We start from the raw sequence: 13,998 nt of genomic DNA on the forward strand, positions 1-13,998 counted from the left end.
TTTTAAAAAGAGGCCGGGCATGGTGGCTCATGCCTGTAATCCCAGCACTCTGGGAGGCCAAGGTGGGTGGCTCACTTGAGATCAGGAGTTCAAGACCAGCCTGGTCAACATGTCGAAACCTCATCTCTACTAAAATTAGCTGGGCGTGGTGGTGCATGCCTGTAGTCCCAGCTACTTAGGAGGCTGAGGCAGGAGAATCACTTGAACCTGGAAGGCGGAGGTTGCAGTGAGCTGAGATCGCACCACTGCACTCCAACCTGGGAGACAGTGAGATTCCATCTCCAAAAATAAAAAATACAAATAAATAATAAAAATAAAAATAAAGCCAGGCACAGTGGCTCACGCCTGTAATCCCAGCACTTTGGGAGACCAACGCAGGTAGATCACCTGAGGTCAGGAGTTCAAGACCAGCCTAGCCAACATGGCAAAACCCCGTCTCTACTAAAAATACAAAAATTAGCCAGGTGTGGTGGTGCACACCTGTAATCCCGGCTACTTGGGAGGCTGAGCAAGAGAATTGCTTGAACCCAGGAGGCAGAAGTTGCAGTGAGCCGAGATCATGCCATTGCACTCCAGCCTGGGTAACAAGAGCGAAACTTTGTCTCAGAAAAATAAATAAATAAAAATAAAAATGAATTAAATTAACTGTAGCATATATTGTACTGCTGTAATTTCATAGTCACCTCCTATTACTATTGAAGTGAGCTCAAGTATTGCCAGTATCCACTTAAAATGCTGTGTGATGCTAATCTTCTAGTGAGCAGTTTTTCATAGCTTAGTGCAATATCATAAATCTTGAATAACACCATGGGACCTATACCACGTGCCACTAGTGATACTGGAATTGCTCTTAAGCAGAGAAGAGTCATGACATTATAAGAAAAAGTTGAAAATGAGAAAAAGAAAAAAAAAGGAAAAATTGAATTGCTTGATGTGTACCATAGCTTGAGGTCTATAGCTGCAGTTGCCTGCCATTTTTATAAGCATATAGTACATAGGTGGTGGCTGGGCCTGGGAAATGGCGGCATCAGGAGAGAGCAGGACTTTGGGCAGCGGAGGCAGCACAGAGGACGCATTTCTGACCTTCTACAGTGAGGTGACACAAATAGAGAAGAGAGACTTGGTTCCATCATCCAAAAATCAGATTGAAAGACAGACCTGTCCTGGTTCCTCTTACTTTAGTTTGAACCCATTTGAGGTTCTTCAGAAGTTACAGATGAAGAAATAAAAAAATAGAGGTTTCGGCAGTTATCCACATTGGTGTGTCCTGACAAAAATCATGATGCTGACAGAGCACAAAGGGCTTTTGAAGCTATGGACAAAGCTTACAAGTTGCTACTGGATCAGGACCAAAAGAAGAGGGCCCTGAATGTAATTTAGGCAGAAAACGAATACGTGGAACACGACCGGGCACAGTGGCACACGCCTGTAATCTCAGCACTTTGGGAAGCCGAGGCGGGCAGATCACCTGAGGTCAGGAGTTCGAGACCAGCCTGGCCAACATGGTGAAACCCCATCTCTACTAAAAATACAAAAATTATCCAGGTGTGGTGGCAGGCGCCTGTAATCCCAGCTACTTGGCTACTTCGGAGGCTGAGGCAGGAGAATCACTTGAATTCAGGAGGCAGAGGTTTCAGTGAGCCGAGATCACGCCGTTGCACTCCAGCCTGGGCAACAAGAGCAAAACTCTGTCTCAAAAAACTAAAAATAAAAAAGAATACATGGAACACACTGAAAGAGTGAAAAAAACAAATAAGGAAGGAAAACCTACATTTGTAGAGGATGATCCTGAACTGTTCAAACAAGCTGTATGTAAACAGACAAAGTCTTTGCTGAGCTAGAAATTGAAAGGAAAGAGAAGCCAAAGAGATGCATGAAAGGAAATGACAAAGGGAAGAAGAGATTGAAGCTCAAGAAGAAGCCAAACGAGAAAGAGAGTGGCAGAAAAACTTTGAGGAAAGTGGAGATGGTCATGTGGACAGCTGGCGAAACTTCCAAGCCAATACAAAGAGGAAGAAAGAGAAGAAGAATCAGACCTTCCTGAGACCATTGAAAGTAAAAATGAAGCAGCGTGAGTGACCACCCAGGTCACAGGCACAGAACCTTCCCCCTGCTATCTCCCTTCCTGCTTTGAAGGACTCAGTCTTTCCTCCCACTTCCACCCCAACATAGAGTAGTATTTGCTTTTTAGTCCATTTTGGTTTGTGTGTGTGTGTGTGGTTGTTTGGTTTTTTTTTTTTTGGTGTTTTTTTTTTTTTTGAGATGGAGTCTCGCTCTGTCACCCAGGCTGGAGTACAGTGGCACTATCGCAGCTCACTGCAAGCTCCACCTCCTGGGTTCATGCCATTCTCCTGCCTCAGCCTCCTGAGTAGCTGGGACTACAGGCGCCCGCCACCACGCCTGGCTGATTTTTTGTATTTTTAGTAGAGACGGAGTTTCACCGTGTTAGCCAGGATGGTCTTTGATCTCCTGATATTGTGATCCGCCCGCCTCGGCCTCCCAAAGTGCTGGGATTCCAGGCGTGAGCCACCGTGCCTGGCCTCATTTTGTTGTCAATATAATTTAATTTTGATCAGAGCAATTCTTTTGTACATTGAAATGAGGGGCTTGGTTAAAAAAAGGACCTTCCCCTCTCCCTGCCCCTAGAACAACCAGGATTAGAAGGTGCCACCATTGGTGCTGCCTTCTCTTCCCACAGCCTGTAACTCAGTGTTTTATACTTCACTGAATTGTGATGGTTAGAAACTTCATGGATAGTTTGTGGAAATCATCCGATTAAATATATTGCTTAAAATGGTGTTGCTGTGACTTCAGAGACAAGCCTGGGGCACCTTAGGAAGCCCCTTGGCTTCAGTTGCTTGCTTCTGGGTGTGCTCTCTTCAAAGGCCCAGATGAAACAAGGAACACTTGTGGGCACACAGAGCAGGCATCTGATGTCCTGATGCCCCGTGGTGTTCGGCATGTGTTTGGCACGGGGGCATCCACTGACCAATCAGCGTGGCATGAGGCCCACGCCACCCAAACCTTTCACTTTCCAAAGAGCTAGCTGTCCTCCACCCAGTACCATGGTGTCCTAGCCTGTCTGCATTTGTTAGTGGTAACATTCTTTATAATAAGTTTCTATAACCCCCCCAAAAATATAGTATATACCTGTAACATACAAAGTACGTGTTAAATGACCATTTTTGTTATCAATAAGGCTTCTAGCCTAAAGTAGGTTATTAGTGGTTAAGTTCTGGGGCAGTAAAAGTTATATGTGGGTTTTCTACTCCAAAGAGATTGGTGCCCCAACCCCCATGTTGTTCAAGAGTTAATTTTATTTTAAATGTAAAATCAGAAAATGTTTGGGGCTGGGCATGGTGGCTCACACCTGTAATTCCAGTACTTTGGGCAGAAGGATCACATGAGTCCAGAACTTTGACACCAGTCTGAGCAACAAAGTGAGACTCCATCTCTTCAAAAAATAAACATTAGCCACACGTGGTGCATTGTATTAGTCCCAGCTATTTGGGAAGCTGAAGCAGAAGGATGACTTGAGCCTAGGACATCAAGGCTACAGTGAGCAGTGATTGTGCCACTGCCCTCCTCTAGGCTGGACGGCCAAGCGAGCCTGTCTGGGAAAAAAAAAAAAAGAGGTCGGGCGCAGTGGCTTACGCCTGTAATCCCAGCACTTTGGGAGGTTGAGGCGGGAGGATCACTTGAGCCTAGGAGTTTGAGAGACCATTGTGGGTAAAATACTGATAACCCCCCTCCACAAAAAATTTAAAAATTAGCTGCATGTGGTAGCATGCACCTGTGGTCCCAGCTACTTGGGAGGATGAGGTGGGGGAATGGCTTGAGCCCGGGAGGTCGAAGCTATAGTGAGCCATGATCGCACCACTGCACTCCAGCCTGGATGACAAAGTCAGACCCTGTCTCAAAACAAAATTTTAAAAGCAACCTAATTTTAGAATTTCTGCCATTTTAAGATTTTAACATTGAACAATGTTTGAGATGACTATCAAATTGTTAAAATAAACTGTATAGAGATGAATACCAACCATCTAGATGGTGAGAATTAAATCAGATCATGCCAGTTTTGTAAATTATATTCTGAAAACCGTTGTGAGTGAAGGAAACCAGATGTTGCAAAGACTTGTAAAATTTCAGCTGAACCTTTATTCTGCAGGCATTATGGTAGAAAGAATCACAGACTTTGAAGTCAGAGAGATGTAGATTTAAATCCCAGCCTGGCCAGGCACAGTGCTCACAACTGTAATCCCAACAGTTTGAGAGGCTGAGGTGGGCAGGACTTTGAGACCAGCCTGGCCAACATGGTGAAACCCCGACACCACTAAAAATAAAAAAAGTAGCCGGGTGTGGTGTTGCATACCTGTAATCCCAGCTACTCAGGAGGCTGAGGCAGGAGAATCACTTGAACCCAGGAGTCAGAGGTTGCAGTGAGCCGAGATCACGCCACTGCACTCCAGCCTGGATGACAGAGTGAGACCCTGTCTCAATAAATAAATAAATAAATAAATAAATAAATAAATAAATAAATAAAAACACAGAGCGAGACTCTGTCTCAATAAATAAATAAATAGGTCAGGGACAGTGGCTCATGCCTGTAATCCCAGCACTTTGGGAAACTGAAGCAGGAGGATCACTTGAGGCCAGGAGTTCAAGACCAGCGTGGCCAGCATAGTGAAGCCCCATCTCTACTGAAAATACAAAAATTTGCTAAGCATGGTGCATGGTGGCCCGCACCTGTAATCCCAGCTACTCGAGAGGCTGAGGCAGGAGAATCGCTTGAACTTGGGAGGCAGACGTTACAGTAAGCCAGGATCATGCCACTGAGAGCAAGACTCCATCTGAAAAAAAAAAAAAAAAAAAAAAGATTCTTGCATTGTTGAAAAGCGTTAAAAGTACTAAATTAACAAGTTTGTAATGTAATAAGTCAAGGATGCACAGAATAAATGAATAAATGAGCCAAATAGAAAATGAATAGCAAAATAATAGACTTAAAATTCAACTATGCCAGTAAAAGCATTAAATATAAATGACCTAAACACTCTAATTGTCCCACCACGTTGGGAGACGGAGGGAGAAGGACCACTTGAACCCAGGAGTTTGAGACCAGCCTGGGCAACATAGTAAGACCCCATCTCTACAGAAAATTTAAAAATCAGCAGGGCATGGTGATGCATGCCTATAGTCCTAGCTACTGAATAGGCTGAGGTGAGGCGATTACTTGAACCTGGGAAGTTGAGGCTGCAGGAGCTGAGATCACACCACTGCATTCCAGCCTTGGTGACACAGCAAGATCTTGTTTCAAAAAAAACTCCAATTAGATAATTGTCAAGCTGGGCGCAGCTGCTCACGCCTGTAATCCCAGCACTTTGAAAGGCCAAGGTGGGAGCATCCCTTGAGCTCAGGGGTTTGAGACCAGCCTGGGCAATATAACAAGACCTTGTCTCTACTAAAAAATTTTTTTTTTTTTAGTTAACCCGTTGTGGTGGCACACGCACTTAATCCCAGCTACTCTGGAGACTGAGGCCAGAGGATTGATTGAACCCACAAAGATAAAAGAGTCCATTCAAAAGGAAGATATAATAATTCTAAATTTGTATATACCTCATAACAGCTTAAAGTATATAAAGCAAAAATTAATAGAACTAAGAGAAATCACTTTCATAGAGATATTAACATACCTCTCTCAGTTACTGATAGAGCAAGCAGACAACAAATCAGAAGAGATCTTAGTTATTTGTATATTATTAACCACCTTGACGTAATTGGCATATTTAGAACACCATACCAAACAATTGCACAATACACTTTCCAATTACACATAATTGGAGATAATGTATTATAAATTTGGAAAGAAATAACTGTAAACTTCTGTTGTTTATTTGTAACTTGGGCCATATTTGAGATACACAGGAAAAGCATTAAGTATAAATGGTCTAAACACTCCAGTTATCCTACCACGTTGGGAGACTGAGGCCAAAGGACACTTGAACCCAGCAGTTTGAGACCAGCTTGGCTCACTGCAACCTCCACCTCCTGGGTTCAAGCGATTCTCCTGCCTCAGCCTCCCAAGTAGCTGGGATTGTAGGTGCCTGCCACCATACCCACCTATTTTGGGTTTTTTTGTATTTTTAATAGAGACAGGGTTTCATCATGTTGGCCAGACTGGTCTCGACCTCCTGCCCTCAAGTGATCCACCTGTCTCGGCCTCCCAAAGTGCTGGGATTACAGGCCTGAGCCACCACCTCCCGCCTCATTTTTATTTTTTCTTTTTTTGAGACGGAGTTTTGCTCGTCACCCAGACTGGAGTGCAGTGGTGTGATCTTGGCTCACTGCAACCTCCGCCTCCCAGGTTCAAGATTCTGCCTCAGCCTCCCAAGTAGCTGGGATTATAGGCATGTACCACCACACCCAGACAATTTTTGTACTTTTAGTAGAGACGAGGTTTCACCATGTTGGCCAGGCTGGTCTCAAATTCCTGATCTCGGGTGGTCTGCCGGCCTCGGCTTCCCAAAGTGCTGGGATTACAGGCATGAGCCACCATGCTCGGCCTCTAGTTCATTTTTCTTCAACAAAGAAGCAGCCTATAGCCAAAGAATGTCTGCCTCTGTCTCTTTTAACCTCCATGAGGTTTCCAGATAATAATTTGGTATTGGATTTAACACACCCGGCTGACCTTAGGACCCTAGGCTGACCTGGAGGTGTATTTTCAAACAGATTCTCAAGTCCTACCTCCTGGAGATTCTGTATTTTGAAAAGGCAATTGGGCTGATTCCAAGTATTTGGACAGATTTCGGAGTCTTGGAAATAATGTACTGTTTGTCCTGGAGAGCAGGAAGAAGAGGGGAAGGAAAGAGGGAGAATATGAGGATATGAATATGTATGTGTGAATTTGAGATAACTGAGTCAGGGCCAGGTGTGGCTCGACCCCAGCACAGGAGATAGGAGGAAAGAAGAACATCAGCCTCTAAAAGTTTTGTAAACATGAAAATCAAGCATATTTGCATAACAAGCAAAGAAAATGTTGCTCTCTTTGTTTTTTGTATTCAGTGGCTTTTTTTCTTTTTTAATACATATTCTGCTTATATATCAACTACTTTTTTTTGAGACAAGGTCCCTGTATTAAGCTATTCTTGCATTGCTATGAAGAAATCCCTGACACGGGATAGCTTATAAAGAAAAGAGCTGGCCGGGTGCGGTGGCTCAAGCCTGTAATCCCAGCACTTTGGGAGGCCGAGACGGGCAGATCACGAGGTCAGGAGATCGAGACCATCCTGGCGAACACGGTGAAACCCCGTCTCTATTGAAAAATACAAAAAACTAGCCAGGCGAGGTGGCGGGCACCTGTAGTCCCAGCTACTCAGGAGGCTGAGGCAGGAGAATGGCGTCAACCCGGGAGGCGGAGCTTGCAGTGAGCTGAGATCCGGCCACTGCACTCCAGCCTGGGCGACAGAGCGAGACTCCGTATCAAAAAAAAAAAAAAAAAAAAAAAAGATAAGAGCTTTATTTGGCTCGTGGTTCTGTAGGCTGTACAGGAAACATAATGCTTGCATCTGCCCTGCTTCTGGGGAGGTCTCAGGAAACTTACAATCATGACAGAAGACCAACCAGGAATAAGCATGTCACGTGACCAGAGCAGGCCCAAGAGAGCAAAGAGGGAGACGCCGCATACTTTTAAATGACCAGATCTCATGAGAACTCACTCACTATTGCTAAGGCAGCACCAAATGGATGGTGCTAAACGATTCATGAGAAATCCACCCCCAAGATCCAGTCACCTCCAATCAGGCCCACTTCCAGTACTGAAGATTACAATTCAACCTGAGATTTGAGCATGGACACATATCTAAACTATATCAGTATGGCTCTGTTGCCCAGGCTGGAGTGCAGTGGCACGATCTCAGCTCAATGCAGCCTGGACCTCCTGAGCTCAAGCGATCTTCCCACCTCAGCCTCACAAGTGGCTGGGACCAGACACATGCCACCATGCCCAAATAATTTTTTTTTTTTTTTTTTTTTTTTTTTTGAGACGGAGTCTCGCTCTGTCGCCCAGGCTGGAGTGCAGTGGCCGGATCTCAGCTCACTGCAAGCTCCGCCTCCCGGGTTGACGCCATTCTCCTGCCTCAGCCTCCTGAGTAGCTGAGACTACAGGCGCCCGCCACCTCGCCTGGCTAGTTTTTTGTAGTTTTTAGTAGAGACGGGGCTTCACCGTGTTAGCCAGGATGGTCTCAATCTCCTGACCTGGTGATCCGCCTGTCTCGGCCTCCCAAAGTGCTGGGATTACAGGCTTGAGCCACCACGCCCGCCTTTTTTTTTTTTTTTTTTTTTTTTAAGAGACAGGGTTTCTTCATGTTCCCCAGGCTGGTCTGTCTGTACCTAAAAAAGAGGAGAAGCCAGATGTCGTAGCCAGTGTCTGTAATCTGAGACATTCTCATAATTTCAACTATTTGCCTGTAATCTCAGCTACTCAGGAGGCTGAGACAGAGCATTACTTGAGTCCTGGAGTTGAAGGCTACAGTGAGCTGTGATTGTGTCACTGCACTCGTGCTGGGCAACAGAACGAAATTCTGTCTCTGAAATAATTAGAGAGAGAGAGAGAGAGAGAGAGAGAGAGAGAATCAGATTCTAGTGTATTTCATGTAAAGTGTTAAAGCAATTGAGACCCAGAATGTCCTTGAATAAGACATGCAACTAGGAAGAGTCACTGTCCTCTTATCATTTCCATCTTTTGCCCTTTAGTAATGAGGACACTATTTTGCCTAAGTCTTCTGGGCATAGCAAACTAATGCATCAGTAGTCATCATTGCATTTACTGTGGTAATTACAATTGTATAAATCTAACCTTTACTGAAAAACTTCCCTAGACCTCCATCAATCAACTGAAAAAAAGATTGAATCTGCCACTTGTTTCTTTTAAAAATGTAATCCTGTTGGTTGTGTATTTTCTTTTTTGAAAATATCTAGTTTTAAAAGAGAGGCCAGGTGTGGTGATACACACCTTTAATCCCAGTGCTTTGGGAGGCCAAGCAGGGAGGATTTCTTGAGACCAGGCATTTGAGACCCTCTCTCTACAAAAAAAACTTTCTAATTAGCCAGGCATGATGGTACTTGCCTATGGTCCTGGCTGCTCAGGAGGCTGAGGCAGGAGGATCATTTGAGATCAGGAATTTGAGGCTGCAGTGAGCTATAATTACACCACTGTGCTTCTGCCTGGGCAACAGAGTGAGACCCTGTTTCTAAAATAATAATAATAAATTTTTAAAAAAAGATTTTTTAGTGACTATTATGATCTTTTTACCCTCCTCCAAAAGTGTGATTTGCTTCAGATGTGAAATTGTTTGCAGTCAACATGTTAGCTTATCATGCTGTTCCTTGATGTATTTCTACAAAATAGAGGTTCCACTTTAATTTCAGGATGGTTTTTCCACATGACTCTTTTTTTCTTCCTCTTTAGACTTCTCCAGAGAACCTTGGAACAGTAGGTGGAGTGCAAAGCTGCATTGTGTACCTTCCTGCTTTTTTTTGTTGCTTTCCTGCTGGTTTTTTTTTTTTTTTCTTTAAATTCTTGGCCCTGCCTTGGCTCTCCTTTCTCTGCCATTAAAACTAACTAAACCCTGCATGTGTGGTCATTATGAGGGGTTCATGGCCTTTTATTTCAATTCTGCACATGTATCATGTCAGTTATGTTTTGTGTCAAATCCTTAATATTATTATTATTATTTTTGTTTTTGAGACAGGCTCTCACTCTATTGCCCAGGCTGGAGTACAGTGGTGTAATCACGGCCCACTGCAGCATTGACCTCCCGGGCTCAAGTCATCCTCCCACCTCAGCCTCCTGAGTAGTTGGGACTACAGGTGCACACCACCATGCCTGGCTAATTTTTGTTTTTGTATTTGTTGTAGAGACAGGGTTTCACCTTATTGCCCTAGTTGGTCTCAAGCTTCTGAGCTTAAGCGATCTGCCTGCTTCAGCCTCCCAAAGTGCTGGGATAACGGAAATGAGCCACTGTGCCTAGCCTGTAATAGTCTCTAAAGCACTACCATGGTAGGCAAATTGGAATCTCACCTCTACTTTCTGAAAACATTTCCCTCCAATTTAATGCACCCACTTTCTAATGCTTCTGCACCTTCCAGTACCTAGGGTCCTTTTTGTGAAGGGAGAAAATAATTTGATGAGCAGATATAAGTAAGGTATTAACAATTAATGTGTTACCTCCCCCCTGAACTATTTATATCCTGAAAAGGTCAGGGAAAGGGCAATGTTTAATAGAGAAAATAACACACTTACTAATGAGGCAGGAATTCCCTGCCTCAGTAAGGCAAGATCTCATGCATTTGGTAAGACATCCACATTTTGTATACATGCACTTTTAAAAGATTTTGAGCTGGCTCTGATCATTGCACCAGATTTTGTCCTAAAAATGATATCAGCTTGGTTTGGTTCCTTTTCCTCCTTAGTAATTTATCTGTTAATGGATTTTGATGTTTGGTGTCCATGTGATGTCCAGGAGTCTCTCTGTCTGCATGATTGTTTATCATTGCTCCGATCCTTTCCAACTACCACAGGAAGAGAGGGGAAGGGGCATTTTAGAGATTATGCTGAAATAATACATTTGCTTCCTTCCCTCTCTTCTCTCCATGTAACAGAGGAAGCAGATCAGCCCGCTACAGAGCCAGGCATGGTCATGGACAGTGTGGAAGCAGGAGACACAACACCTCCTACCAAAAGGAAGAGCAAGTTCTCAGGCTTTGGCAAGATCTTCAAGCCCTGGAAATGGAGGAAAAAAAAAAATAGTGATAAATTTAAAGAGACTTCAGAAGGTGAGATATTAAGGGTTAAATGTGTGTTCTGAGTTAGAGTTCTCTATGTTAGAAGTATTTAATTTTTCCTTATCTTACCGAGTTTCTGTAGTCCTCTATTTGAAGAGGGTGTTTAATCTTTTATTCTGGCCGGGCACGGTAGCTCAAGCCTGTAATCCCAGCACTTTGGGAGGCTGAGACGGGTGGATCACGAGGTCAGGATATCGAGACCATCCTGGCTAACCCGGTGAAACCCCGTCTCTACTAAAAAATACAAAAAACTAGCCGGGCGAGGTGGTGGGCGCCTGTAGTCCCAACTCGGGAGGCTGAGGCAGGAGAATGGCATAAACCCGGGAGGCGGAGCTTGCAGTGAGCTGAGATCCGGCCCCCGCACTCCAGCCTGGGTGACAGAGCGAGACTCCATCTCAAAAAAAAAAAAAAAAATCTTTTATTCTTTTTTTTTCTTCTTCTTCTTCTTCTTCTGTTTTTTTTTTTTTTTTTTTTGGTGAGACAGGATCTCCCTCTGTTGCCCGGGCTGGAGTACAGTGGCGCAGTCACAGCTCACTGAATATTCAACCTCCTGGGCTCATGCAATCCTCCTGCCTCAGCCTCCCAAGTAGCTGGAAGTACAAGCATGAGCTACTGTGCCCAGTTAATTTTTAAGTATTTTGTAGAGACGTGGTCTCCTTATGTTTCCCAGGCTGGTCTTGAACTCCTGGGCTCAAGCGATGCTCCCACCTCAGCCTCCCAAAGTGCTGGGATTACAAGCGTGAGCCACTGTGGCTGGCCAGAGTTTAATCTTTAAGAATTAAACATCAAAATGGTCATTTACTAAACCTAATATTGTATACCCTCATTCCCAGGTTTGTATTTTGATGGGATATACGTATCTATTGAGTGGTGAATGGAGTTCTTGAACTGTAGCAAATCTAAGATGCTTCTTTCCATCAGAACTTGGTGAAGAAAATGATTAAATGAATTAATACATACATAAATAAAATGCTTATTTTTTTTCCTACTCTGCCCATCCACACAATGTTCATCCATAAATAACTTACTAATGAAATTTTCTCTTAAGTTACAATTATGTAAGGCTAGTTTTTTGGAAATGATGCTTTCCTGATAGCACAGGTTATAAAAGAAATTTAAGATTTTTAATTTGAAGTTAGTCTGCTAGTTATTTTCTTTCCTGAAAATATAAACTTAAACTACTTTATTCTTTTACCTGTAGAATTAGAATGTTAAGTGTAAGGTTGACTTTCAACTGTCACATTTCTGAGTGCCATTTTCCAATTTAATGTTAGTTTTAGAACGGAAAATATCTATGCGAAAACCGAGAGAAGAGCTGGTTAAAAGAGGGGTTTTGTTGGAAGACCCTGAGCAAGGTGAGTTTACAAATGAATAGCATATGCCTGTCTCTGTGTACTTGGTGTTTGATTGGGTCTGACTAGGTATTTGAATTTTCTTTCTTTCTTTTGTATTGCTATTTTTGGGTTGGAGGATGGCCTTTAAAAAAAAACAAAAAAGTTCACCCTTCCTTCCTTGGGGCAAACATTCCTTTCCTCTTTGTACATCCTCAACTTTGTGCCAGCTGCAATATTGTGTGTCTTTTTTTTTTTTCCCCCTTGAGACAGAGTCTCGCTCTGTTGCCCAGACTGGAGTGCAGTGGTGCAATCTCGGCTCACTGCAACTTCTGCCTCCTGGGTTCAAGCAATTCTCGTGCCTCAGCCTCCCAAGTAGCTAGGACTACAGGCACCTGCCACCACCCCCAGCTAACTTCTGTCTTTTTAGTAGAGATGGGGTTTCACCATGTTGGTCAGGCTGGTCTTGAACTCCTAACCTCAAGTGATCCACCCACCTCGGCCTCCCAAAGTTCTGGGATTACAGGCGTGAGCCACTGTGCCTGGCTAATTTTTGTATTTTTAGTAGAAATGATGTTTCACCAAGTTGGCCAGGCTGGTCTCGAACTCCTGATCTCAGGTGTTCTGCCCACCTCGGCCTCCCAAAGTGCTGGGATTACAGGCTTGAACCACTGCACCCAGCTCATTTTCTTTTTTGAACACATTTGTACCCATGCCCATCACTGCACCAGTCCATACTCAGTGTTTGTTTAATAATGTCAAAACAAAAAAACAAAACAAAAATAATAATGTCAAGACTTTCTTCAATGTGTGACTCTATGAAGCAAGTTATTGTAAATGTAAAAGTACAGTACATTGGTTGCATCTCATTTCTCTTCATTTGAGTTATATTGCATGAGGCAAAATCTGAAAGCCAAGTTTTAAAAACATATTGTATACTGCCCAGGCATGGTGGCTCACACCTATAATCCCAGCACTTTGGGAGGCCAACGCAGGCAGAACACTTAAAGTCAGGAGTTTGAGACCAGCCTGGCCAACATGGTGAAACCCCACCTCTACTAAAAATACACAAAATTAGGAGAGCATAGTAGCAGGCACCTGTAGTCCCAGCTACTTGGAAGGCTGAGGCAGGAGAATCACTCGAATTCAGGAGGCAGAGGTTGCAGTGAGCTGAGATGGTGCCACTGCACTCCAACCTGGGCAACAGAGCAAGACTCCTAAAAAAAAAAAATCGTATGCTTTGAAGAATAGGGGAAAGGAACCAAACAGATGGAGTATTACTGTATACTTTTTGGGCTTTAAACCATGTGAATATATTGCCTGTTCAAAAAATTAAATTGTATGTATTGAAGATTTATTATCTCAACTGTATAAAAACTAACCAGAGAAAACAAGCTTGACGGAACAATTTGAAATATTATTACAATTGATTACCTCTGAAGTTGAAGTGGGAACTTGAGTGGGCTTTTTTTTTTTTTTTTTTTAAATTGAGACAGGGTCTCCCTCTGTTGCCCAGGCCAGTCTCAAACTCCTGGGCAGCACAAGCAGTCCTCCTGCCTCAGCCTCCCAAAGTGCTGAGATTACAGGCGTAAGGTGCTGTGCCCAGGCACTATGGGATAGTTTCTTTCTTTTTTTTTTTTTTTTTTTTTGTATGTGATTAGTTATGAGCATGTATAACTTTTGTTTTACATAACTTTATTTGTTTTTTACATTAGGACACAAAATCTTCTCAGTATTTAGGTAGTTACATACTATTATAATGATTCCATTGTAGCACCTCTGTGGCCCTTGCTTTGCTTTCTTTTTTGAGACAGTCTCACTCTGTCTC

The 13,998-nt window shown here is 43.4% G+C and overlaps 1 protein-coding gene and 1 pseudogene across 7 annotated transcripts in view; both read left to right on the forward strand.

Annotated features, from left to right (window-relative positions):
* PHACTR4 (phosphatase and actin regulator 4) overlaps positions 1–13,998 on the forward strand; it is a 144,877-nt gene that overhangs the window by 85,704 nt on the left and 45,175 nt on the right. For 4 of the 7 annotated variants that reach the window (XM_010380347.2, XM_030941836.1, XM_030941838.1 and 1 more), the window contains 2 exons: positions 10,657–10,830; positions 12,114–12,194. In XM_010380347.2, the coding sequence (XP_010378649.2) occupies positions 10,657–10,830; positions 12,114–12,194 (255 nt within the window). Of the gene's footprint in view, positions 1–9,463; positions 9,492–10,656; positions 10,831–12,113; positions 12,195–13,998 lie in introns of all 7 variants that reach the window. The other 3 variants (XM_010380346.2, XM_030941837.1, XM_030941839.1) reach the window with 2 other exon arrangements.
* Positions 722–2,079, forward strand: LOC104675756 (annotated as a pseudogene).

This window comes from Rhinopithecus roxellana, chromosome 12, assembly GCF_007565055.1.
Source record: "Rhinopithecus roxellana isolate Shanxi Qingling chromosome 12, ASM756505v1, whole genome shotgun sequence".
NCBI classification, from domain to species: domain Eukaryota; kingdom Metazoa; phylum Chordata; class Mammalia; order Primates; family Cercopithecidae; genus Rhinopithecus; species Rhinopithecus roxellana.